The sequence below is a fragment of the Lagenorhynchus albirostris genome, chromosome 2 (assembly GCF_949774975.1).
Source record: "Lagenorhynchus albirostris chromosome 2, mLagAlb1.1, whole genome shotgun sequence".
NCBI classification, from domain to species: domain Eukaryota; kingdom Metazoa; phylum Chordata; class Mammalia; order Artiodactyla; family Delphinidae; genus Lagenorhynchus; species Lagenorhynchus albirostris.
In genome coordinates, this window is record NC_083096.1 from 156,173,304 (window position 1) to 156,201,197 (window position 27,894).

The window sequence follows — 27,894 nt, forward strand, 5'->3', positions numbered from 1 at the left end:
CGCGAGCGCAGGCGCAGTGTGGCGGCGGGCGCCCCCTGGCGGGCGGCGGCGCGCAAGGACCGCCCCCAGCTTGGCCCCGCCACCGCCCGCCTCGGCACAACATGGCGATGCACAACAAGGCGGCGCCGCCGCAGATCCCGGACACCCGGCGGGAGCTGGCGGAGCTCGTGAAGCGGAAGCAGGAGCTGGCGGTGAGGGCTGGCACCAGGGGCGCCCGGGTTGGGGCCCCGTGCCTGCCTCCGCCTCCAGGATCCGTCCCCGCCGCGCCGCTCGTTACTCCGCCGGCGCAGCGCGGCGGCTGGGAGTCCGGCGGCCTGAGGACGGCTGCGCATTGCGCGGCCCGCCGGCGCCTCGGCCTCCCGGCCGTGCGCATCCGGAGCAGGGAGCCGGGGCCGGGGGCGGGGCGCGGAGCCGGGGAGGGGGAGGGGGACTAGGCAGGTGGGGGCGTGGAGGAAGGATAGCGCCAGCGGGTGGGGGCTTCCGTGCGGGAGCCCTGGAGAGGAGAGTGTCCCTGAGCTCTGCGGGGTGGGCGAGGGCGGGCGGGTCCACGATCTTTGAGGGATGGGGACCGGGCTTGTCGGCAGGCTGTAGGAGATTGGTTCGGGCTTGCCAGTGGGCTTTGGGGGGTGGGGTAGGAAACAGGTGTGGGAGGGGGACCCACACATCCGGGCAGGCCTTTGGAAGATGGAGGGGCGCATGTCCTTTTGGGGACTAGGAGTAGATTAGTTGGATGCGGTTTTTGATGGGCAGGGTTGTGATGTATTTGGGAACATCTTAGAAGGTGACAGGCGAGGGGAAGCGGACTCAGTCTAGGGAATTAGGAATTGTGACACGCACCCGGGACCCCTTGCACCCTGGTGGCTAAGCCCTCCCTCCCCTTGCGTTTTGGCTTGGGCATCGGGAGGCCCATCTCACCTGAAGCTGCCCTTCCAGGTTTCCATAGCAGCCGCAGCCCAGTGCAGGCGGCGTTTCGGAGCCTGCAGGGAGGGGAGCGAGTTGGCTCTGGAAGGCTGATCACCCTTCCCTCTCCGGGTAGCAGTATCTTTTATGCGTGGGAGTAGAGACTGCTCATGTTCTTCCTCCGCCCAGGTTCTTGACAGCTGGGTTTCCACGAAGCCCCTGAGTACGTGCAAACTTTGGCATGGGTGTACATTTTAATGGGGACAGGCTCTTTCTATTCCATTTTATTCTTAAAGGGATCCAACAAGATGGGTCTAGACTGGCTTAGTCTGAAACAGCCTGCCCCTGCGCATGTCATCCTTCTTTCCGCAAGGCTGGCTCTGTATAGTTGAACTTGAGTTTATAAGTCTGATAGCAAGATTTCAGTTTGGTTAGGCTTAATGCTTGCATGTAGAAGGCATTAACCACTTCCTTGTTTTTCATCTCTCAGGAAACACTGGCAAACTTGGAGAGACAGATCTATGCTTTTGAAGGAAGCTACCTGGAAGACACTCAGATGTATGGCAACATTATTCGTGGCTGGGATCGGTATCTGACCAACCAAAAGTGAGTGTCAGAAGCCTGTAGTGTTTGTGTGGTGCCCTAGTAATATTTGTGTTTAGGGCTATGTATGTTGTTGGTAGTGACTTGGCAGGGAGACAGTAGTAAAGTGGGGTGGACAGAGGTCTGCACTTGAGCTTGAACTCTGGCTCAGCCACTGCCTCACTGGGTAACCCTGGACAAATCCTACATCTGTATAGTAGAGGAAATCTGGCCAGTGGCACAGGGTTGTGTGAGGCTTAAATGAAATACAGCATATAATACCTTACACACCAGCACTGCTATCAGTGTTTTCTATATTTTAATCAGTCACGAGTCACACCCTCGCAAGGTTTGCCATACCTGTGTGCCAACTGTACCACGGTTTATTTAGTAATATTATTCTTGAAAACTTTCTAAATTTTTTGAAAATTTTCAAATCTAGAGAAAAATTGAAAGAATAGTTCGTGATCTCTTGATACCCTTCACTAGCATTTACCAGTTGTTAACTTGTTACCACATTTGCTTTCCTCTCTTTTTTCCCTTTCTATAATATGTATTAATACACACACCTCTATCTACACTTAAAAATTTTTTTTAATTTGAAATAATTATAGATACATAGGGAGTTGCAAAAACAGTACAGTTTTCCCCAGTGGTTGGGTTTTATGTAACCATATAGTACAATAACAAATCCAGGAAATTGACATTGGTATAATGTGTATAGGTAGTTCTGTCATTTTTTCACGTGGGTAGATTCCTGTAACCACCACTGCAATCAAGATACAGAACTTTTCCATCATCACAAAGATCTCCCTCATGCTACCCCTTTGTAGTTATATCTCCCCTTTCTCCCATACTTATATGTATATATATTTTTTGCTAAACCATTTAAAAGTTGAAAGCAGATATCATGACATTTGCCCCAAATTATGTCAGCAGGTACCTCCTAAGAATAAGAACATCTTTCTTACGTAACCAACAATTATCATGCCTGGAAAATGAGCACTACATTAATAGCATTATGTAATATACAGTCTTTATTCATATTTCCCTAAGTGTTCCTAAAATGCATTGCTACCTTGTTTTGAACCAGTGAGTGTTTGTACATTGCATTTGGCTGTTGTGTCTCCTTTAGTCTCTTAATTTAGGAGCTTCCCACCCTTTTTGGTGGGAAGGTTGTTTATGACATTGTCTTGTAGAGTGTCCCAATTCCAGGTTTTTCTTATAGTGACTTCGTGAGAGATCCTTTAAATATTTTTGGCAAAAATGTTGCATTAGTGATTTGTGTACCTCTTGTTGTTTACCTCTGTTTTATCAGGAGGCACATAATGACAGATTACCCCATTACTGGTGCTGCTAAGTTTGATCATACGATTTCACCATTGTAAAAGTTATTTTCTTCTCTTTGTAATTAACAAGTGATTTCGGAGGTTATACATCTTATTTATTTTCATTTTTTAAGATTTATTTATTATTTATTTATTTATTTTATTTATCTTTGGCTGTGTCGGGTCTTAGTTGTGGCACGCGGGATCTTTCATTGCAGTGCTCGGGCTCTTCGTTGCGGCGTGTGGGCTTCTCTCTAGTTGCAGCGCTCCGGCTTCTCTGTAGTTGTGGTGTGCAGGTTTTTCTCTTTCTAGTTGTGGTGCACGTGGGCTCCAGGGTGCATAAGGGCTCTCTAGTTGAGGTGTGCAAGCTCAGTAGTTTTAGCACGCAGGCTTAGTTGCCCCACGGCATGTGGGATCTTAATTCCCTGACCAGGGATCGAGCCCACGTCCCCTGCGTTGTAAGGTGGATTCTTTACTACTGGACCACTAGGGAAGTCCCTGGAGGTTATACTTTTTAGGCAGTGTGATTATACTGCTCACCCCAATTTTTGTCATTGGTTTTAGTATCCATTGTTGATTATCTGAATTAGTTATTATAATGGAGGTTGCAAAATGATGATTCTAATTTTACTGTTCCTTTTACATTTATTACTGGCATTCTGAAAGAAGAGTCTTCCCTTTTTATCTTCTTTCCCTTTCATTCTCTCTTTCTCTCTCTTTAGAATCACTGTAGATGCATGGATTTAAAAAAAAAAACAGCGTATTGGGATCTAGTACTGTCACTTTGTAAAGGTTTATTTTTTAGTATAAATTTATTGAGATCTATGCAAAGAAGTGCACAGATCATGTGTTTAGCTCACTGACTTTTCACAATGCTAACACACCCATCATTATCCTTTTTGATGCTTAGTTTGTCCCAAACGTGGCCAGAGGGAGCCTCCTCAGGCTGATTCCTTTGTCCTTTTTTTTTTTTTTAATCTTTTAGTAACTTTATTTTATTTATTTATTTTTGACTGTGTTGGGTCTTCGTTGCTGCGCACGGGCTTTTCTCTAGTCACTGCGAGCAGGGGCTACTCTTTGTTGTGGTGCGCGGGCTTCTCATTGCGGAGGCACCTCTCCTTGCAGAGCAAGGGCTCTAGGTGCTTGGGTTTCGGTAGTTGTGGCGTGTGGGCTCAGGAGTTGTGGCTCGTGGGCTCTAGAGAGCAGGCTTAGTAGTTGTGGCGCACGGGCTTAGTTGCCCTGCGGCATGTGGGATCTTCCCGGACCAGGGCTCGAACCCGTGTCCCCTGCATTGGCAGGTGGATTCTTAACAACTACACCACCAAGGAGGTCCCATCCTTGTCCTTTTCTTGTCTCAGACCTGGTATCAGTCATTTCACTAAGGAACTCTGGTTCTTTAAGTTTTTTATTTATTTAGTTAGTTAGTTATTTTTGGCTGTGTTGGGTCTTCGTTGCTGCACGCGGGCTTTCTCTAGTTGCGGTGAGCAGGGACTACTCTTTGTTGCGGTGCACGGCCTCTCATTGCAGTGGCTTCTCTTGTTGCAGAGCACGGGCTCTAGGCACGCAGCCTTCAGTAGTTGTGGCACGTGGGCTTCAGTAGTTGTGGCTCACAGGCTCTAGAGTGCAGGCTCAGTAGTTGTGGTGGACCGGCTCAATTGCTCCGTGGCATGTGGGATCTTCCCGGACCAGGGATCGAACCTGTGTCCCCTGCATCAGCAGGCAGATTCTTATCCACTGTGCCACCAGGGAAGCCCTTTAAGTTTTTTAAACTAAGATTATTTAACAGAGTTACTTCATAGCACTAGTCTGTGCTAGATGTTTTTATTAATAGGCATTAAAATAAATACATATTAAATGAAAATGATTGTGAACCTAAAGCTAAAGTAATCTCATGTGTCACAGTGGACCACATACCATCCATTGGAAAACATTGCTGTCTGCATAGGCATTCAGCATGAAGGTCATTTTGGTCAATCCAAGTGGTGTGGAGGCATTTCTGTATGGAACTTGGTAATTTAAAAAACAAAAAGTTCCTTACATTTGTCCTGGTGTGTCCTCAGCTTGAGCCACAGACATAGCTTGGTGCTTATAATGAGTTTCTTGTGTGTGTTTTAGAAACTCCAATAGCAAAAACGATAGAAGGAACCGGAAGTTTAAGGAAGCAGAGCGGCTCTTCAGTAAATCCTCAGTTACTTCAGCAGCTGTAAGTGAGGCGGGGGGATCTTTCTGTGGCCCATTGCTAAGGAAGACCTCCGTTAAGTTTCTGTGAGTTTTCTCTTTCCTGTCCATCTGTGAGTTGGTTGTCTCTTTCCTTTCTGTCTGTGAGTGCTCTCCTGAGATCTGTGGTAATTTTTATAGTAACTGGTGGTTTTTTCTTTTAGGCAGTAAGTGCATTGGCAGGAGTTCAGGACCAGCTCATTGAAAAGAGTAAGTGTATCTTTTTACTTTTTCATCAGTTTATTTTTAAGCTACCATCGCCCCTATATTTAATTCCTATCCAACGGTGTATCTGAAGACTGCATCTCTTGTTCTTGCCTCTTCTTTCTAGAAGTTAGGAACCCTTTTGGGTATCCTTAATCATGTCTTTCTTTGGGGGAAGAAACTACCGTGTCCTTCCTGCCTTTTCAGTCACATGAAGGTTGACTTCACCTGTTCAAAGACACAGAGATATGTCTTCACTTCTGTTGAGTCTTTTTTAAAGTTAAAAAAACCCTTTTATCATGGAAAATTTCAGACATATCTAATAAATCCTCATGTACCCCATTTAATAATTCTTAGGAAATTCTGATCCTATGAACAGAATGTACCTGTGTGTTCTTAAATTTAAAATGGAGAGCAGGTAGTATTTACTTGTAGAGAAATTGTATCATTCTCTGTATGTAAGCCATACAGTCTAACTTCTTTCTAATTTCTAGTGATGGGACTTAGAACTGCAGGTTTATCTTGCTGTATCAGACGCTATGTAGCTGTATTGGATGCTCTCCCTGTGGGTCGGGTCACTCTGAAACACACCCTGCTTTTTGTATTGGGGCTGGGTGTTTTCACATGGCATATCTTGTCGTGGGATCAAGTTGTCTTGTTTGCATTACCAGGGCAGTGGTTTGAGGAGAAGGGATTTTGGTAGTATGGGAATTAGAACTACTCAGTGACTTCAATTATTATCTCCATGTACAGATTTCTGAATCTTTAGCCCTATCCCTAACTCCTTTCCTGAGCTTTAGTCATGCATTTCTAGAAAATTCTAGAAAATGTCTTCTAGACATTTCCACTCAGATGGTCAGACTCAAACATTTTGTCTAAAACTGAGCTGTTCTCTTTCCTTCAAAATGTGTCTGCCTAGTTGTTTTGTTTCACAGTACTTCTGTTCTCCGTCCTTCAACACTTTGTAGGCAGCTTTGACTCCTTTCTGCCAGCCTAATCAGTTGGACCAAGTCCTTTTGATTTTTTCTTTCATTATGACTGTCAGTTAAATCTTATTTCTTCTCCATTAATACCACTTCTAGAATGTAGAGCCATGTCATCTGCTTTGTGGAGTAACAAGACTGATTAAGAACATTCTGGACCTCACTCCTGTGAGCTGCGATGGAATGATGTCTGACTGCTCAGTTTTCACAAGAGCCTATTATCCTGCCCCAGGCTTAGCGGATAGTTTAGTATATGGCTCTGTATCTAATTACCCACACAGAAGGGGTGTGCCTGGATACTGGTCAGGAAGACTCAATAAGCCACCGCTTGACTTGAGACAAATACTGATGTATTGAAGATTTTCTGGAGCATGTGGAGGCCATCCATTCCCCTAAGATCTTCCCCCTGGATTGAGCCCCATTTCTGGAATATATCATATTGGTATTCCTTGGTCTTCCCTATAAAGTTGCGCTTTGTTGCACTTAGTTGCACTTAGTAACATTTTGGTCCTGTAAAATGTGTCACTCTGTTAGGACGTTGCAAACGTTTATTATCATTACTAATTATTATCTCCTTTAGGAATAGTTGTTTTCCCTGAACGACTAGTTGGTTTTTACTGAAAACCTGGTAATTGACTGTTTCCCTCTTTGTATGGGTGCTAAAATGCTTAAAGCCAAATTTGGGGTTCCTCTCTAGAAAGCAAATAGGAACTTACAGCATGTGTTTGGGGAATGAATCTTAGTACTACATCCGGCTTACTTTCTTCTTCTGTTCCTCTTTGCTTTACTTATCTCATTTTAAATTTATTTTATTGGATTTCATTCTTTTAATTTATGTAGCTTGGGTTTCATTGGACTTCATGAAACTATGGTTTGGTATTTTTTATCAGTTCTGGAAAATTCCCAGCTGTTACCTCTTCAGATACTGTGTTTGCTCCATGCTCTCTCTCTTCTCCTGGTACTCTGGTTAAATGTAAGTTAAACCTTCTCTCTCATTTCATCCTTTATGTCTTTTATTATCTTTTCTATATCTTCTTTTTTGTCTCTGTGCTGCATTATGGGTAATTTTTTTTCTGGCCTACCCATTCACTAATTCTCTTTTCAGTTGAGTCTGATTTACTGTTAAACCTTCCCTTGATTTTTAAATCTTTTATTATACTTAAAAAAAATTTTTTTTGGCCATGCTGCATGGCATGTGGGATCTTAGTTCCCTAACTGGGGATCAGCCCACACCCGCTGCATTAGAAGTGTGGAGTCTTAACCACTGAACCAACAGAGAAGTCCTATTACTACATTTTTAATTTCCAGAAATTCTACTTAACTACTTAAAAAATCTGCTATGTGATTTTTATATATATATATATATATATATATATATATATATATATATATATATATTTAATTAATTTATTTATTTTTGGCTGCGTTGGGTCCTCGTTGCTGTGCATGGGCTTTCTCCAGCTGTGGTGAGTGGGGGCCACTCTTCGTTGTGGAGCATGGGCTCTAGGCGCGAGGGCCCCAACAGTTGTGGCACGTGGGCTTAGTAGTTGTCGCTTGCGGGCTCCAGAGCACAGGCCCAGCAGCCGTGGCTCATGGGCCTAGCTGCTCCACGGCATGTGGAATCCTCCTGGACCAGGGCTCGAACCCGTGTCCCCTGCATTGGCAGGTGGATTCCCAACCACTGCACCACCAGGGAAGCCCCTGCTATGTGGTTTTTTAGTACCTTTCTTTGCAGTTGTTTTCAAACTTGCCTTTTACTTTTTAAAATATAAATAAATTTTTTAATTTATTTTTGGCTGCATTGGGTCTTTGTCGTTGGGTCTTAGTTGCTGCGTGCGGGCTTTCTCTAGTTGCGGCGAGTGGGGGCTACTCTTAGTTGTGGTGCGCGGGCTTCTCATTGCAGTGGCTTCTCTTGTTGCACAGCTTGGGCTCTAGGTGCGTAGCTTCAGTATTTGGCACATGGGCTCAGTAGTTGGGGCTCTCAGGCTCTAGAGCACAGGCTCAGTAGTTATGGCGCATGGACTTAGTTGCCCTGCGGCATGTGGGATCTTCCCAGACCGGGGCTCAAACCCATGTCCCCAGCATTGGCAGGCAGATTCTCAACCACCGTGCCATCCGTGAAGTCCCTACTTCTTTAAGTATAGTAAGCATAGGTTTTCTGTAGTCTGTATTTAATTTCAGTTTCTGAAGTCTTTAAGAACCTCTTTCTGTTTGTTGTTTCTGCTGTTGTATCGCTCATGAAATTAATTTCCCTGTGTGCTTGTTGGTTATCTTTGACTGTGTACTTCTGTTCACTGTAGTTAAAAGTATTTGTAGAATAGTTTGACGGCTGGGATGAAGGTGCTGTCTTCCAGAGAAGACCTATGTTTGCTTCTGCTAGGACTGCTTGGACCAAGTTCAAGGCTTGAGGGTCCCCAAAAGATCCAAACTTTAATTCCAAGAGAGGAATGAGGAATGGTCTGCTTTGCCTTTCACTCTTTTTTCCTTTGTACAGAGTCTTTCCGTTGTCTCAGAACGTTTTGTATAACAGATCTTGTGGAATGACTCCTGTGTTTTTGATCTTTGGTGGCAATGAAGAAAACGACCCTTTCTCTTAGATTTTGTACTTGTATATTCTCAGATCTCAAGGAGTCTGGAGTTTTGCACTTTTGGCATTTATTTTTGAACTGTTCTGAAATTTTCCTCAAAAAATGCACTACTTTTGCTTCCTTTGGCTTCTTAGGTACCTACACTAGAATGAGAATGGATTGGCATGGTCCCAAAGGGGAATTTTATGCTAATTAGTGAGGCATTGTATATTTTTCTAAAAAGAATAAAGTGAAAGAAAAACAAAGCAGGCAGATTTCCCCAGGCCAGGGCGCAAACCCATGGCTCCTGTAAAGGATCAGCAGTCTCACCTGTTTGTTTTACTGGGCTTCCCTGAAGCTTTCGTCAAAGCAGACCCCTCCAGCATCTACGTCATTGCGCAGGTAGGTGAACAGCTGCATGAGCGTTGTCCTGGGTGTCTTCCTTTCTGCCTTTAAACGTTTCGTGCTGATCAGGAGTCACTGCTGCGGCACTATTCAGTAGCTGGTCCTTTAAGTAGAGCATCTCATTTGTAGATGTATTTAACTTAAAATTTGACGTGATTTGCGCTAAGAATGAGTTGCTCAGTTTTATGTCAGTGAGAGGCAAACTCGTGTGTCTTTTCATGGTGGCAGCAACAATCGATTGACTGACTTGCTGCTGTACCTTGATATGTTGTAACCTAGTCCTCTTGCTATCACTTCTCTTCTGCTTCCGTGAGCCTAGGAAGGAAATGATTATTACTTTGTGCTCTCGCTTTGTACATTAACGGTGTTTAATCTAGTCTCCCCAGCTCCGGTCCCTCTTATAAACCGCTTCTAGCCTAATCTTAAAACACGTGTTTGCACAGAGAACTCAATACACGTTAGTTGTTTGGTGTTACTTCCCTGTTCCGAAACTCTGGATGCCTTCATCTTGTTATGTCCTGCTAGCAGCTGTTTTACTGCAAATAACCCTGACTGATTGCTTGGAATTTGACTTATGTGTTTGTAGATCTCAAAGATGTTGAGATTTGAACACTTACTGTGTTCCAGACACTAAGCAAACACTTTACATTATCTCATTTAATCCCTAAAGCTACTTCTTGAGGATAGGGAACGTGGCTGTAGCCCCAAGCATCTAGCCCAGTATCTCGTCCATAAGAGATACTCAAGACGTGAGAGAAAGAATTCCTATTTTACAGACGGGGAAACAGGCTCAGAAAGATTAAGCAAAAAGTCAGTTTTCTTAACATCCCCTCGTATTGTCCCCCATGTTAGATCCCCTAGCTGGACAGTTATGACTCCGCTCAACCTGTCATTCCATTTCACCTGTCATTTCTCAAGCTCTCTATTTAAAAGGTGTTGTTTGATTTATTTGTCCCAAATACCTTGTGTTTTCTCACCTCTGCACTGTTTTGCATGTGCTATTTTTTGTACTTATTTTGGCTCTCATTTTTCAAGGTCCAGTTTAAATTCTGCCCCTTCAGTGAAGCTTTTCCTGAATAATCCGCTCTTTCTTCTCTGACTCCCATAATACTTAGTATCCATGTCAGCCCTTTGGGACGTCGGCTACTGCGTGGACTCTATTCATAGGCCTTTGATTTGACTTCCGCTGCTTTGTTTGTGTTTTGCATGTGTGCGTGTGTACACGTGTACCCACTTTCTAGAATATGACCAATTCATCCATCCATTTACTCAGAACTCCCATAGCAGCTGGCCCCAAATGAGTAAATAGTTGGTTTTGCTCCTCAGTGTATGAGAATGGTCTGCTATTGCAACATAGAGAAAATTTGCCGTATCTAACTTGCCTTCCTTACTTGTTTCCCACCTTTTTAGTTAACCCTTCTCTCCCCTGTGCCCAGCCCCTCCTCAGTGAGTCCTGTGTCCCTTCTGCAGTCCTGTCTGTGATGCAAAGCTTTTGTGACTACATGCCCTGTTGGCCTGCTCCTTCCCCGACCAGTGCCTCCACCATTAGCAGTTTCAGAGATGACGTTTTTTATCTGAATAAATAGGATTAAGTACGGCAGAGGAAGGCTGTCCTGACCATACTTCTGTATCTTAGACTCATCTTTTTATATTTCGTTAGATTTCTTTTGTAACTTCTTAACCCTTGTGAGGGTTGTATGTATTAATATATCTGAAGTGTGTACAGCGGTGCCTGGCTTAGGGTAAGGACTGTCTGTGTCAGCTCTTGTTAGCATCTTGCAGTCTTATTTATTTATTTTTTATAAATATATTTATTTTATTTATTTTTATTTTTGGCTGCGTTGGGTCTTTGTTGCTGCGCGTGGGCTTTCTCTAGTTGCGGTGAGTGGGGGCTACTCTTGGTTGTGGTGCGCGGGCTGCTCATTGCAGTGGCTTCTCTTGTTGAGGAGCACAGGCTCTAGGCACGCGGGCCTCAGTAGTTGTGGCACATGGGCTCGGTAGTTGTGGTGCACGGGCTTAGTTGCTCTGCAGCATGTGGGATCCTCCCGGACCAGGGCTCGAACCCCTGTCCCCTGCATTGGTAGGCGGATTCTTAACCACTGCGCCACCAGGGAAACCCTATTTCTTTCTTTCTTTATTTGGCTGCGTCGGGTCTTAGTTGCCACACGTGAGATCTTTATTGCGGCATGCAGAATCTTTTTTGTTGCGGCACGCAGACTCTTCATTGTGGTGCGCGGGCTTTCTCTAGTTTCGGTGAGCGGGGGCTACTCTTGGTCGCAGTGTGCAGGCTTCTCGTTGCGTTGGCTTCTCTTGTTGCGGAGCACGGGCTCTAGGCATGCGGGCTCAGTAGTTGTGGTTTGCGGGCTCTAGGGCGCAGGCTCAGTAGTTGTGGCGCATGGGCTTAGTTGCTTCGCGGCATGTGGGGTCTTCCCAGACCAGGGCTCGAACCCACGTCCCCTGCATTGGCAGGTGGATTCTTAACCACTGTGCCGCATGAAGTCCCGCATTCTTTTTAAAAGCCAGAAAATGCCCCCTAGTCTGGTTGTTCCTCCTCTGTTGATGAATATTCCCATCATCTCCCTTTTCCCCCACTGTGAACAGTGTCACAGTAAACATCCTTGTACCCGTAGGCTTTTTTGCAGTGGAGTTTTAATTTCTGTATGACAGTATCCCAGAAGTGGCACTACTGTGTCAAAGAATGATTTTCATAAATACAGCCCAGTACTTTCTGTAGTATGAAGGGAAATGCATATTTGGTCTTTGTCCCCTTTCCTGGCACACAGCTCCTAAAACTCTTGGACTCTCCAGAATATTAAGAATGACTAGCATGGGGCTTCCCTGGTGGCACAGTGGTTAAGAATCCGCCTGCCAATGCAGAGGACACGGGTTCGAGCCCTGGTCCAGGAAGATCCCACATGCCGTGGAGCAACTAAGCCCATGCGCCACAGCTACTGAGCCCGCGCTGTAGAGCCTGCGAGCCACACCTACTGAGCCCACGTGCCACAACTACTGAAGCCCCCTTGCCTAGAGCCCGTGCTCTGCAACAGGAGAAGCCACCGCAATGAGAAGCCCGCGCACCGCAATGAAGAGTAGACCCCACTCGCTGCAACTAGAGAAAGCCCGTGCACGGCAATGAAGACGCAACACAGCCAAAAATAAATAAATAAATACATAAATAAATTTTAAAGAAAAAGAATGGCTAGCATGCAAAAGAGTAGTCTTTTGTATGCTAATGAGATGACTGGTGGCTGTGTTCACTGCCCCTCCCTTGCCCACAGACAGCATCAGATGGGGGCTGGTCACCCAAAAGACCAGTCCTTGACTAGAAGTTTGGAATTTTCAGCCTTAACCCTGAAACCTCCAGGGAGGGGAAGGGGACTGGAGATTGAGCTCATCACCAATGGCTAGTGACGTAATTAGTCATGCCTGCATAATGAAACTTCCATAAAAACCCCTAAATGATGGAGTTTCTGTTGGTGAACATGGTGCAGTGCTGGGAAGGTTCCCAGCCCAGAGAAGGCAAGGAAGCTCCTCGCTCCTCCCCATACCTTGCCCTGTGTGCCTCTTCCATGTGCCTGTTTCTGAGTTGTATCCTTTGTAATAAAGCATGTTCCTGATCTAGCAGATTATTGACCCTGAGGAGGGGGTTGTGGTACCCCTGGTTTATGACTGGTCTGTTGGATGTCTGGGAGGCCCAGGACTGGGGACTGGTGTCTGAAGTAGGGGGCACTCTTGTGGGACTGAGCCCTTAAATTGTGGGTTCTGCCCTGACTCCAGTAGTTAGTGTCAGAATTAAATTCAAGTGTTGGTGTCTGGGCAATCAGGGAATTGGTTGTTGGTGTTGGAAAACACCCTGGACTTTCCAAAAAGAGTCTTGCCATTCCCATTCTTAAAAGCATACCTTGGGAGGGCCTGTTACAGATACATTGGGGTAAAATAAGGGGGAAAAAGATTACGTTTAAACTCTTTCATTAGAGTGAATTTTTAATCTACGCAAATACAGACAAAACAATGAATCCCTGTGTACCCATCACACTGCCCCCAAACCATCACACTGTGGCCAGTCCTGTCCTATCCACACCCTACCTGCCCTCACCTCCACCCCCTGTATTATGTTGAAAAATCTCAGAAATCTACCCCCGTTTCTTGTATACATATTCTAGTATGTTGGGGTTTTTTAAAAAAATTTTAAAATTTATTTTTGGCTGCGTTGGGTCTTTGTTGCTGCACGCAGGCTTTCTCTAGTCGCGGCGAGCAGGGGCTACTCTTCGTTGTGGTTTGCGGGCTTCTCTTGTTGCAGAGCACGGGCTCTAGGCGCGCGGGCCTCAGTAGTTGCAGCACACGGGCTCAGTAGTTGCGGCTCGCAGGCTCTAGTGCACAGACTCAGTAGTTGTGGCGCGTGGGCTCAGTTGCTCCGCAGCATGTGGGATCTTCCCAGACCAGAGATCGAACCCATGTCCCCTGTATTGGCAGGCGGATTCTCAACCACTGTGCCACCAGGGAAGTCCCTTTCAGTATGTATTGCCAAATGATAGTTTTTAAATTGTGGCAAGAACACTAAACATAAGATCTACAGATTTTTTTTTCACTTTTTAATTTATTTTTGGCTGCGTTGGATCTTCGTTGCTGTGTGCAGGCTTTCTCTAGTTGCGGCGAGCGGGGGCTACTCTTCATTGTGGTGCGTGGGCTTCTCATTGCGGTGGCTTCTCTTGTTGCGGAACATGGGCTCTAGGCACGCAGGCTTCAGTAGTTGCAGCGTGCGGGCTCAGTAGTTGTGGCACACGGGCTTGGTTGCTCCACGGCATGTGGGATCTTCCCAGACCAGGGCTCGAACCCGTGTCCCCTGCATTGGCAGGTGGATTCTTAACCATTGCACCACCAGGGGAGTCCAGAGCTACAGATTTTTAAGTGCACAGTACAATAGTCTTAATTGTACAGAGTTGCACTGCAGATCTCTAGGACTTAATTGTCTTGCATGACTGAAACTTTATACTCATCAAACAGCAACTCCCCCCTCCCCCGCCCAGCCACTGGCAACCACCATTCTACTTTCTGCTTCTGTGAGTTTGACTGTTTTAGATACCTCATAGAAGTGGAATCACGCAGCATTTGTTTTTCTGTGACTGGCTTATTTCACTTAGCATAACGTCCTCCAGGTTCATCCATTGTTGTGGCATATGACAGGATTTCCTTCTTTTTAAGGCTGAATAATATATTCCATTGTTATGTATATACCACATTTTCTTTTTTTAAAATAAATTTATTTATTTATTTTATTTTTGGCTGTGTTGGGTCCTTGTTGCGCATGGGCTTTCTTTTAGTTGCGGCGAACAGGGGCTACTCTTTGTTGCGGTGCGTTGGCTTCTCATTGCAATCTGTTCATCTATTGACAGACGTTTAAGTCGTTTCCACATTTGGGCTATTGAATAATGCTGCAATGAACATAGGAGTGCAGATATCTCTTCAAGATCCTGATTTCAGTTCTTTTGGATAAATACCCATAAGTGGGGTTACTGGATCATATGGTAGTTATATAAATGATAGGCCCTTTACACTATGATCACACTTAAAAACTCCCAAACAGAGCATGTATTAGTACTGCATTTCTTTTTAATGCTGAATAATACAGGCATACTTTGTTTTATTGCACTTTGCAGATACTGCATTTTTTACAAATTGAATGTTTGTGGCAACCCTGTGCTGTCAGATGATGGTTAGCATTTTTTAGCAATAATATATTTTTAAATTAAGGTATGTACATGTTTTTAGACATAATGCTGTTGCACACTTAATAGACTCAGTATAGTGTAAACATAACTTTTATATGCACTGGGAAACCAAAAAATTTGTGTAACTCACATTATTTTGCTACTCGCTTTATTGTGGTGGTCTAGAAGCAAATCCACAATGTCTCCGAGCTGTGCCTATATTCCATTGCATGGTTATACCACATTTTATTTATGCATTCATCAGTTGATGGACATTTTGCTGCTGTGAATAATACTTCCGTGAACATTTATGACCAGTTTTGTGTGAACGTGTTATCATTTCTCTTGGATATATACTCAGGAGTGGAATTGCTGGTGATTTGTTAACTCAATGTTTAATCTTTTGCGGAACTGCCCAAGTGTCTTCCAAGTTAGCTGTACAATTTATATTCCCATCAGCAGTGTTTGAAGGTTCTAGTTTCTCCACATCTTCACCAACACTTGTTACTGTTTGTCTTTCCATTATAGTTACCCCAGTGGGTAGGCAGTGCTATCTCATTGTAGTTTTGATTTGCATTTCCCTAATGGCTAATGATGTTGTGCATCTTTTCCTGTGCTTATTGGCCATTTGTGTATCTTCTTTTGAGAAATGTCTATTCAAATCCATTGCTGATCTTTTTAATTTTTTTGTCTTTTTATTATTGAGTTCTAAGAGTTCTTTATGTATTCTGGATACAAGTCTTTATCAGATATATGATGTGCAAATATTTTCTCCCATTCTGTGGGTTGTGATTTTTTTTTCTTTTTTTTTCTAGTTAGCATTGGTTTATAACATATAAGTTTGATATGTACAACATTATACTTTGACTTCTGTATATACTACAGTGTTCTCACCACCGAAAGTTTAGTTTCCATCTGTCACCATATAGCTGACCCCCTTTGCCCATTTTGCCCTCACCTCACCCCTGTGGGTTGTTTTACTTTTTGGGTGATATTTGCAGTTCAAGAGTATTACATACATGATATAGTTCACTTTACATATTTTTTCTTTTGTCATGCCTGCTTTTGTGGTCTTATCTAAGAAACCATTGCCTAATCCAATAGATTCTAAGAGTTTTATAGCTCCTACATTTAGGTCTCTGATCCATTTTGAGTTAATTTTTGTATATGGTATGAGATAGGCTTCCAATTTCATTCTTTTGCATGTGGATATCCAGTTATCCAGTTATCTTAGCCATAAAGAGAAACGAAACTGAGTTATCTGTAGTGAGGTGGATGGACCTAGAGTCTGTCATACAGTGAAGTGACTCAGAAAGAGAAAAACAAATACTGTATGCTAACACATATATATGGAATCTAAAAAAAAAAAAAAATCGTTCTGAAGAACCTAGGGGCAGGACAGGATTAAAGATGCAGACGTACAGAATGGACCTGAGGACATGGGGAGGGGGAACGGTAAGCTGGGATGAAGTGAGAGAGTGGCATGGACATATACACACTACCAAATGTAAAATAGATAGCTAGTGGGATATAGCTGCATAGCACATGGAGATCAGCTCGGTGCTTTGTGACCGCCTAGAGGGATGGGATAGGGAGGGTGGGAGGGAGACGCAAGAGGGAGGGGATATGGGGATACATGTATATGTATAGCTTATTCACTTTGTTATACAGCAGAAACTAACACACTATTGTAAAGCAGTTATACTCCAATAAAGATGTTAAAAATAAATAAATAAAATTGGGAATATCTGTCAGCTGAAGGGTATTATTACCACTTTTAAAATAATGTTCTTAAGGCTTCTCAGAGTAACTTAAGTAATGGGGCTCTTCTCCTCCTGGGCCCTTTTTCTTGATGGAAAGTCAGGATTCCCATGTGGTCTGGGGAAGGAACCAGGGCCAGCTGTAGGATGTTTTCCCAAGGTCATCTCTCACCTCCCGAAGACCTATGTAATGTTTTTGATAATGCTTCTTGTGTAATTATTAATCCCATTAGCATATTCTTATTTAAATAACCTTTATGTAGCGAGGTTATCTTGATTGTATGGTCTAATCTCCCAGCCGTCCTTAGGTCTGTTGCCTCTGGTTACATTGTTTCAGATTACAAGTTTCTCAGGAACTCTGATAACTTTGTATGTATCTTCCTGTCAGTTAGAACATATGGTCCTTGAGGGTAGGAAACAAGTCTTTTTCTATGTGTTAGTGCTCAGAAAATCTTTCCTGACTGATGGACAAACTGCCTGAGGAGTACTGATGATGCTTTGGGGGACTTGTGTTTATTCCCTCCAGGGGAGCCAGGAAGTGGGACGGAAAGTGATACTTCTCCAGACTTCCACAATCAGGAAAATGAGCCCAGCCAGGAGGATCCTGAGGATCTGGATGGATCTGTGCAGGGAGTGAAACCTCAGAAGGCTGCTTCTTCTACTTCCTCAGGGAGTCATCATAGCAGCCATAAAAAACGAAAGAATAAAAACCGGCACAGGTCAGTGGTAGGGACCACCTTTCCCCACCCCCTAGGCCCCCACCCTATCCCCACCCACTTAGAGCTTCCGTGACCACTGCTGTGAAGGGACTTTAATAGAATAAACATTCTTCAGGATTGGTGTGGTCTTTCTGTTGCCGATGGGAAGAAATTCATTTGGTCCAAGTGAAACAGGCTAATTTTTCTCTAAGGGAGGAATTAGTGGGCATTAGAGGAACTGTGAAGGAAGACATCCTTCTCAATGTTTCTAGTGTAGAAGAATTTGATTCCATAAAACTTCTGTTTAATACAGTGAATTTGAAATCCTTTCAGAAGAGAAAAAGGGAAATAGAAATGGAATCTGTGTACTAGTGTTTGGAAAATGCCACTAGCATGTGTTGGGAAGCTGAAAAGTGGGATATAAGTCTTCTGCTCCTAACCTTGATCCCTGCCTGTTCTTATTCCCTGGAGGATGGACAGAACTGATCTGATAGTGCCTTTATGCTTTTTATTTTTTATTTTTATTTTTATTTTTCGGTACGCGGGCCTCTCACTGCTGCGGCCTCTCCCGCTGCGGAGCACAGGCTCCGGACGTGCAGGCTCAGAGGCCATGGCTCACGGGCCCAGCCGCTCCGCGGCATGTGGGATCTTCCCGGACCAGGGCACAAACCCGTGTCCCCTGCATCGGCAGACGGACTCCCAACCATTGCGCCACCAGGGAAGCCCCCTTTATGCTTTTTAAATACAAGTTTTTTGATTGCTTATGATTTCTCTATTTTTATATATCTTTGTAAAATGCTGATTTCAGTATCAGAGGAACAGTATAAGGGCTATAAGATACGAGAGCACCTTCCTAGATAATGTTTGTTCACTGTGTTTTTTGCAGTGCCTAATGAGATAGGAATCACATCAGTGGGCAGAGAGGTCAGGTGCCACCCAGAGAGGATTTTAGCATTCACTCTGCTTGGGGTTTATATGATGATGCCGGGGCCTGTTAGCTCAGATAATTGGAAATTATACAGCTGAACTCAGAGAGGGTAATGCAGTAGTTTCTAGAGGAAGGGATGGCCTCAAACCTTCTTCTGGGAGGTTTGAAAACCAGATATCCACCAGGCTGGCTTTTGTCCTGCTCCTCTTAGGAGCCTGCATGCTGAGGAGATGAAAGGGGGCGTGCAAGGAATGGGTGGGCTTCCCTGTACCAGTCAGTTTGCTTCTGGGCTGGGTTGTCCCATGGAACATTCCCTCAGGCACCCAGGATATTACAGTTGTTACCTTTGCCAGATGTGGCATACAGGGATAATACAGAGTGAACTCTAACGGGTTTAAGCCTCCTTGGCATCAACTGATTCTTTAATTCTTTTAAGAGTTTTTCTTGTCAATGGTAGTGGTGGTTTTTAGACCCAGAAATAGTATATCCTCCAGATAGTGACTAAGGACTGCAGCCTAACATTTTTCTGCACACCAGAAATCACCACGCCAATCTCATAAGTGCAGTAAGAGAGAGCAAAAATTGCATCTCTCTCTCTCTTTTTTTTTTTTTTTTTTTTGGTAAGGCTACAGCTTATTTAATTGCTGTGACAGGACTGATGCTAGTTTATCATAAACAGCAGAGATCCATACTCTTAAAAATATTTTTTTAAATTGTCAAGATAAAAGGGTCATGCTCTGTGTTGCTTTCATTAAGTTTACACCAGTGTCATTTTAAATGGGATAATTATTTTCCTGTTTCAGAGTAGAGGAGGGGTAAATTCCTTGAAAGTTTCTGGGACACTTTCTCCATTCCTGGTACACTAGACTCTATTGATAGCTATTGTTTATTTCAGGTAATACCTTATTTTCCTTAATGATATGCTCAGCTGATAAAAGGGAATTAGACGTTGAACTTAATTTTCTTCTTGCAGATTACTGGTAGATTTCCATAGTAACAGTATTTCCTACCGTTTCCTCTCCTGGCCCTAGGAACTAACTCCTTCCAGAAAAATACTAGAATTTAAAAAGATATTTGATGTTAGTTATTGCCTTCACAATGGGGCTTTCTGTTTGGAAAGCAGGATCCTTTTGTGTTCCCCAGGTTCAGTATCCTGCTGGGTTTCTCTGTTGGCCTTAGGGCCTCACCTGCCCTGAGGGAGGATACTGGAGCTGATTTGCCTTCTTTCTGGAGAAAATAGGTTTATTAGCACCTTCTCAGACTCCTGCCATCTTTAGTCAGGAATTGTGTCTGGCCCAAACCCCTCGCCCCTGACTAATGTCTTAGTGGGTCTGACAGATTGGGGGATGGGGGCGGGGGAGCACTTTGTCTACACGTTTGTAACTATGCTCCCAGTACAGTGTCCTTTCTCCTTCAATGCACCACACCCCATATTGTCAGATAAAAGTCAACAGTAAATTATTTCAACAAAAGTCTGAATACCCACCATGTGTAAGACACTGTTTAGTGATGAGTAAAGCAAAGTGGAAATAAATAAGTACCCTAGCAAAAAGGGAAGAACTTTGAATTTGTCCTCTTTAGGAATATAAAAATCTATCAAATAATTTTTAGCATTCATAAATGATCACAAGATTCTAAAGTCTTATCTTTTACGTGATATCTGAACGATAAGTCCCAGTGTCTTTAAAGAAAAAAGTTGAACTCGGTATAACCTTATAGCTGCTCTTACAGGTTTTTGATACTGTACCGAGCTCTAGAATTCTAGGTAGTTTGTGACGTTTTCACGAAGTAGGTACAGTCTACTTCTTTACTTTCTGAACAAAGTTCAGTTAGGCTGAAAGTTAAATTTCTGACAGTTCCTGGTTTGTACACTTACTGTATACTTTTCCCAAATGTCCGAAGTGAAACTGTTGCATAAAGGTTATTGAAGTTAAGCTTTCTTCCAGCTTCACTCTTGCAAACATTGGCTAGGAGGAAATACAGCCGTTTTGCATATTGTTTTACCTCCTGTCTACAGTCTGAAAGGCTCTGGAGCCAGCTAAGGAACTGGTGTCGTGCCCCTGGTTAACATTTGCTTTGGAGGTCTGCCCAGCCCATGGTCTGTTAGCAGTGATGGCCCGAAACGGCCTTCTCCTCTAGGCTGCTCTCCCATCTGGACCCTTACGGCTTGGGTGCTTGTGGATGTCAACTTCCCTTTGTTTCAGTAGGCACACTGCAGACTTCGGCGTTCCCTAATTGTAGCCCTGATGTAAACCGTTAACCGCTCTCACCGGTTCAGGGGCAGAGTAATATGGCTGTGTGGGTTTTGGAATTAGACTCTGATTCAACCCCTGGCTTCTAGCATGAATGCAGAGAAAAGGAGTACCATGTTTGGACATGCTTAAATATAAAACCCGAGTTAGAAATTGCAAAATGTTTTTTATTTTCAAAACTGTATGATATTTTTATCTTTCATTTTAGTGAAAGTGTGTTATGCCAAGTTGTTGGTACGGCCTTCAAAGCACTTTCCATTATGTGACTAAACCCTTTGTTCTCTATTTCTTCTAAATGCCCTGTTTATTTTTCATTATAATTAAATATTTTAAAAGTTCTAACTCTGAATCTGGTAGTTAATAGAAGGCCTGCGAGTGTCTAGTTTTCTAATGAAATAACTTTTCTTTTTATAGTCTGTTCTTCTGATATGAAATCCATTGAGGGAAGGGAATCTCCCAACCACAGAATCTTTGGTGCTTTGATGTCTGAAACTTTGTGGCTTAAGATTCTTAAAAGTGATTTTGTTTCTACAGATCTTGCTAGGGTGGCTAATCAACTAATTTATTCAATTAGGATATTAATTTCTATTGCTTTCTTCCTTTCAAATGCTGCCCCTCAGCCCGTCTGGCATGTTTGATTATGACTTTGAGTAAGTTTGATTTGAATTAGTATTTGTGCTGTGTTGTTTAGTGTGTAGAGACAAATATGCCTTTTTGAGACCTTTCTAACCCATAGTTTATCTGTTTAATTGTAGGTATGTATATTAGGTTAGGCTGGGAAGTTTTTTTTAAAAACAGAAAAACGTGATGGAGGTAACATTTTATTTAATAACTTAAGCAAAATTAAGTAAACTTCACTTTTATGCATTTTAATTTCTTTAAAAATAGATAACCTTTACTTTGATTAATATTTAAATTGATATCCTGGCTTTGCTTCATAAGGAGATTGATAGTTTAAGACCTTTTGCTCTGGAAAGATTTAAAAATGGAAATTTGTTGAATTTCTTTTGTGTTTCATGTCCAGGAATACAAACTCCTAGTCTCTTTCCTGTTCTTAATCACTCAGTGTCTCAGTGATTATCAGCAACGTAGTTGCAGAGCTAACACATTAACGTAGAGCATGCCCTCTTAACCCAAGCTCTTTAACGTGTAATTTTGGAATAATTTTTAAAAATTGTACGACTTTTATAACTGCTATACTGTATTTCTTTTTGAGTCATCTAAGTTTACCTTGTGGCAAGAGTATCTGCTCATGTTTTTAATAAATACTTGCTTAATAATATCTGGGTAAACAACTAAATATGACATAGTCTAATGAAGAATGTGGATTTTACTTAACCAAATAGTCTTTGTTATAGCTTGTGCCCTATGCAGTAGCTGATTCTTGGACCCGTTTTCTGTAAATTAAAATGCAAATATCTTTTATCTTTCCTATCACAGGATTGATCTGAAGTTAAACAAAAAACCACGAGCTGTAAGTATCAGCCAGACCATTTCAGAGAGGCTGGTGATTTTTGTAGACGGTTAGACAAACGTATTTGTCTTCAGAGCTTGAGTGTTCCTAATCTGGGGTCACAGTTCTTGTTTTACAGTCTGGGGTATCCATCTGGATGCACTTTGACTTTTAGGTTTGTGTACTCTCTTTATATTTTGGAGAGAGAAAGGCTCACACATTTTTTTCCTGAAGAAAAATTCCCTTTGATTAAATAATGAACTGTTAATACTACCCCTCCTCACCACCCCCATGCCTCTAACTGGTGAGTTCTCAGGTCTAATAAGGCAGAATTGATGTTTCTGTCCCTTTGTGGACTCAGAAGACAAGCCATTTTCGATGTGAAATATTGTCTGTCATATTTGAAATAGAATCTTTGGCTACAGAGCAATAGCCTAGCAGGGTTGTTGGTGAGAATTTGTCAATGTTCTGCTGAGAATAAGTTGGGACTTCTGTTTTTCTCTCTTCAGGATTATTAGAAGACTCATTAGTGCAGAAGCGTCCAGGCTATAGAGCCCTGCTTCCCTCCTCCGACCTCACAAAGATAAACACCCCTCACCTGGCTGCGTGGCCATCCATCTCTGCTTTCCCAGACCTGGTGCCTGTGACTCTGAGTAGTTTGTTCTGAAATGTGGTGACAAACAAGTCATTTCTGTAAGACCATATTGGAGCATTTATTTTGTGTCATTTTCAGTAACAATTGCAGGACGACCCAAGACATTGTTTTAATCCCAGCAAGTTGCTAACTGTGCATTTCTCCGTTCTTGGAACCAATGTCTCCCCCGTCAAACTGGCTGGCACCAGCTTCATCTGTGATGCGCATCGAGAAATGGTCTCTAGGTTTGTTTTATGCTGAACGTAGAACAAGTCACATTTCAGAGGGAGGCTGTAAATATCTGGCGTTTTCTTATTTTGTTTGTGTTTTATCGTTTTTCTATGATTGTTTTTACCATCTTATTTGCTTTGGGGACTTTTTGTAATGCCATTATACAGCTCATACCTTCCTGCTGACATATCTGATCATCTCTTTCGTGCAGTTGCCAATATTCTTAACTGAAAGTAATTTGGTTTACCATAAATAAAATGGGGACTTGGCTTTTTGTTTCTTTGCAGAGGGAAGGTAAAGAGTGTTTATTTAATAATTACCTATCTTAAATCTTTTTGAGTTGGAAGCAGTTTCATGTTCAAGGAACAGGAAAAACTGAAACACATGAGTTTAAATGAGTCCTTTTAAAATAGGTATTTTTATTCTTTTGTATAAATAAAATTTCACAGGCTTTGACTTCTCATCCTTCACCTTTAAACTTGAGATTGTTTTTTCACTTACTTATTCGTATCATGCCTTACGGAAATTTCTTTCTCCATCTTTTCTCTCTCTTTGATGGTATTTGCCTGATTAAATATTGCTCTAAAAATGACTAAGGCACATGGAAAGGCTCTAAACTGTACCCAAAGCTGCTAACGCCTGGAGTCCTTGAGCAAAGTGAATGACAGGATCACCGAGAGGCCGCGATGCCCAGCAAACGCCCCTTCCTTTCAGGGTGGATGGGCCGAGGAGTCTGTTGATGGTTGTTACCTGCCTCTGGAGCAGCGGCCCTCCACCTCGGCTGCACATTGGAATCACCTGGGTTGCTTAAAAAAATACCAGTGCCTGGGTCGCACTCCCCAAGACCCTGACTCGACTACAGCCTAGTATTGGGGATATTCGTTCCAAGAGTCCCTGGCATTCTGACAGGAAACCAAGTGGAGAACCACTGCATTAGGAGACTGGATTGTTCGATTTCAATCCCATGTCATGAATCAGTCTAAGGGATAAGCTGTGGGGCCTCACCTTTCCTTTGACTCTATTTAGTCATAAATACTTATCTCCATATCTTTGTTAGAAAAAATACGTTCCATTTGTGGCAATGTTGGTAGAGCTGAAATACGGATGGCGTCTATTATCAAAACACGTCGACCTTGTCAGATGTGCAAAAGCTTCCTCTTGTTCTCAAATAAACTTTTTTTTTTTTTTTTGACTCTGTGGCTATTCAGATGTCTTTGCCTATGTCTTTGGTAGCAGAACTTGAGGGGTTTTTTAAGGAGTTAGTTTCTTATATAGATTGTTCCTTAAAAACAAAACAAAACTAAAGACAATGGAAACCAGAAGCTTTCTGTATCCTTTTTGTCAGTCTCCTTTCCCGGGAGGGAAGGATGGGATCCCGGTGGTTTCCTTAACTCTGAGGACAGCACACAGCAAACCTGAAGATATTTCTGACTCTCACAGTTTGACTTTTGCTAGAGATAGAGTAGGACTACTCTTAAAAAGATACATTATTAAAAGCATATCTATGTGTACGAATACCTCTATGTATGTGTAATCATGGTTAGAGACATGGCTGGCTTTATACATACTTTCTCTGTAAAGTTTAATCATTGATTAGGAGACCTCACAACTTTCCTGTAAGTTGGCCAGACATACTGGAGATACAGGAGTCTTGAGAGATCACTTAGGTTCCCTGTGTTGGGCTGGTTTAGGAAATAATGCCGGGAGATCCCTGCCTACCATACTTGTGATATTTGCAACTTTGGCTATCAGCTAAGCTTAAGTTTGCTTGAGTTTAAAAGAGGATAAGGTTATGACCTTGATCAAGTTATTGATTAGAGGAACAACCATCCTAGCGGAGGAACAAGCGTATTTAGGTAGCAGTTGCCCTCGCAGTTCCTATCTGTGACACTTGGTGGAAGTGGTCTGCTGGGTGGCCTGTGTCCTCCCATCTTAGCTGCCCCCACCAGTGACCCCTGCCCTGGAACGGCTGCCAGGACCACTGAGAAGGTACCGCCTTCACCAGCTTGGTTGGGTTTGGAATAGTACTTGGCTTCCGGTCTTTAACCTTCTCATCTCTAAGATGGGAATAGGTTGTCCTTTGCTCCTTTTGGTAGTTACAAGATATTAAAAAAAAATCCAGGCACTGTATGTCTTGTCCTGGGAGGATGGTGCCTGTATAGAGCTTCCTAGGGAGTCTCAAGGACCCTCTTCCAGGAGATGAGGAAATAGCTCAAAGTGCTCTAAACACCATCAGACCCTAAAAGTTGAACACAGAGAATGGGAACAACCCACAAAGCAGGAGGTGAGAAGCCATTTGGGGCCCAGGGGAGAGACGGAGGGAGGTGTTGCGAATTTGGACAGGGCTAGTGAGGGTTGAGAGCCTGCCTGTCGAAGCTGCTGTCCCCATCTTGGGGGCCTTCGGAGTGCTGTAGGAAATTGATCCATAATTAGGTTAAACGTTTACCCTACGATGGAGTTTATTCTCTTTGCTTAGAAGGAAATCCCTTGCTGTGAAAGGAGGGAGCAGGCGTTAGCATTATTTCCGACTCCAAGATTGAGCCTTTGGGCCCGGGGTCATGTAAGTACCCTGTAAGTATGTATTCTAAAGAGAGTGTTCTTGGCTTCTTGACCTGTGTGCTAAGTAAGGGAACTGAAACAAGAATTAAATGGCCTAAGCTTGAGAGCAGTAAGTATGCTGTTTTGAAACACTATGTGACTTAGTTTTTGCTTTTATTCTGACTCCTCTGACCCTTAGCCTTACTCCAAATTACTGAGGCATCATTACACTTAAAAAACTCACATCGGGGGCTCCCCTGGTGGTGTAGTGGTTGGGAGTCCGCCTGCCAATGCAGGGGACGCGGGTTCGTGCCCCGGTCCGGGAAGATCCCACACGCCGCGGAGCGGCTGGGCCCGTGAGCCATGGCCGCTGAGCCTGCGCGTCCGGAGCCTGTGCTCTTTAACGGGAGAGGCCACAACAGTGAGAGGCCCGTGTACCGCAAAAAAAAAAAAAAAAAAAAAACCCAACTCACATCGGAAGCCCGACTGGCGCGGCTGCACACATTTACTTCTCCCAGGCTGGGGTCGTACTGAGTCCCTGCAAGGGCGCTGTGCCTGGAAGGTGCAGAGATAAGAAGAAGGGGCTGAGGTTCTCATTCCTGTGTTAATCCAAATTAACATTATCAGGCCTGAATTTTATAAGTGGTAAGCTTCATGATTTGAAACAGTTTTCCTCACTTAGATGGGCTGTGGCGGAGTTGATTCTCATCCCCACTTCAAAGGCTGCTGGTCTCCAAGGGGAGGGGTTGGGGGCTGGGAAGAACACGGCAGGCCTTCGGTTTATATTTACTTTCTGGCTCAGCCTTACTTAGTTCCTCACTTTGTGTTATATAATATGCAGAAATATTCATTCATTAGTACATGTAAGATAATTTGTAAATAAATATTAGGTTGAACCACAAGCAGTCAACCATTTTGATCTTCCAAAATGGCAGTTATCATGGTTTAACAACACACACATGTTGGGGGCAGGTGTGCACCAACTTTTCACCGTTCGTGTACAAGAATAAACATTAGCTGGGAATTCCCTGGCAGTCTCGTGCTTAGGACTCCGCACTTGCACTGCTGTGGGCCAGGGATTGATCCCTGGTTGGGGAACGAAGATGCCATAATCCGTGTGGTGCCAAAAAGAAAAAAAAAGAATAAACATTAGAGACCCCTGGCCAATACAGCCCTCCTCAGATCCCCATCTGCATCCCCATAACTTATTTCTCTACCCAAGGGTGCTTTAAAATATCTAATCTGGGGCTTCCCTGGTGGCGCAGTGGTTGAGAGTCCGCCTGCCGATGCAGGGGACACGGGTTCGTGTCCCGGTCCGGGAAGATCCCACATGCTGCAGAGCGGCTGGGCCTGTGAGCCATGGCCGCTGAGCCTGCGCATCTGGAGCCTGTGCTCTGCAACGGGAGAGGCCACAGCAGTGAGAGGCCCGCATACCGCAAAAAAAAAAAAAAAAAAAAAATCTAATCTGAGTAAGTAATACATGCAAGTGGCATATATTCAAGTGGTACTGAAGTGCGGTCAATGAAAAGTCAGTCCACCTGCCCCTCTGCTCCCAGTTGTCCTTCCCAGAGACAGTTTCCTGTGTGTCCTTCCAGAAGAACCTTGTACATTCATGAGCAGCATGCACACGTATGTGTGTCTATTACCGAAATGGGAGCATACTTTTTTCAGCTAGTAATATAGCTTAGAAAATGTTCTATAAATGCAGTGGCCTCGTTTCTGTTGGCTACCTGATACTCCCATTACATTTGTTACCAAAATCTATCTAACCCAGTCCTCTACTGATAGTGTTAATGTTATTTCCCATCTTTTGCTGTTTCAGACAGTGTTGTGATGCATTACACACATCATTTTGCAAACACAATGCTTAGCGGTGGGGTGGCTGAGCCAAAGGGTTGAAATACGTGGAACTCACTGTGACTTTATCTTCCATATCACTTTAAAAATAGGAATACAGGGACTTCCCTGGTGGCGCAGTGGTTAAGAATCTGCCCGCCAATGCAGGAGACACAGGTTCAATCCCTGGTCTGGGAAGATCCCACATGCCGCGGAGCAACTGAGTCTGCGAGCCACAACTACTGAGCCTGCGCGCCCTAGAGGCCGAGCGCCGCAACTACTGAAGCCCGCGTACCTAGAGCCCATGTTCCACAGCAGGAGAGGCCACCGCAGTGAGAAGCCTGCGCACCGCCAAGAAGAGGAGCCCCCGCTCTCCGCAACTAGAGAAAGCCCGCGCTCAGCAACAAGGACCCAGTGCAGCCAAAAAAAAAAAAGAAAGAATACAAGTATTTCTTTCTCCTTTTCCTTTCCTCCCTATTTGTCCAGTTCCTGAGAATTTTTCTTGGGTAACTTGTTACCCAGAACAGTTGGAATTTTCTGGAACTCTAAACTTTGTAGGGTGGACTGTGACCTCTGGTGTTGCTTTCCAGGTGGAGCTGCAAAGACCCCTGAGAATTCCCTGTTTCTGGCTTAGCACTTACTTTCCATACTTTTCTCTTTAGATTTGTGT

The 27,894-nt window shown here is 43.6% G+C and overlaps 1 protein-coding gene across 5 annotated transcripts; it reads left to right on the top strand.

The window, feature by feature from the left end:
- The first annotated feature begins 64 nt into the window (after nt 1-64).
- MEAF6 (MYST/Esa1 associated factor 6) lies at nt 65-27,683 on the top strand. 5 transcript variants are annotated; one of them, XM_060140520.1, is made up of 9 exons: nt 65-191; nt 1,391-1,506; nt 4,926-5,013; nt 5,192-5,237; nt 17,181-17,373; nt 21,153-21,182; nt 21,288-21,345; nt 21,973-22,006; nt 22,495-24,042. In XM_060140520.1, the coding sequence occupies exons 1-7, from the start codon at nt 102-104 to the stop codon at nt 21,298-21,300; spliced, it is 576 nt and encodes a 191-aa protein (XP_059996503.1). In that variant the 5' UTR covers nt 65-101; the 3' UTR covers nt 21,301-21,345; nt 21,973-22,006; nt 22,495-24,042. The 5 variants fall into 5 exon arrangements, with proteins under 5 accessions (XP_059996503.1, XP_059996505.1, XP_059996502.1 ...); XM_060140522.1 differs by lacking the exon at nt 21,153-21,182; XM_060140519.1 differs by lacking the exons at nt 21,153-21,182; nt 21,288-21,345.
- Nucleotides 27,684-27,894: the final 211 nt, after the last annotated feature.

Excerpts from the sequence above, each read along its gene's own strand:
- MEAF6 (XM_060140518.1), top strand. The coding sequence starts at position 102 with ATGGCGATGCACAACAAGGCGGCGCCGCCGCAGATCCCGGACACCCGG. Across the intron at positions 1,507-4,925 it reads CGGTATCTGACCAACCAAAA|AAACTCCAATAGCAAAAACG; the intron begins GTGAGTGTCAGA and ends TGTGTGTTTTAG. Across the intron at positions 5,238-17,180 it reads GGACCAGCTCATTGAAAAGA|GGGAGCCAGGAAGTGGGACG; the intron begins GTAAGTGTATCT and ends TATTCCCTCCAG.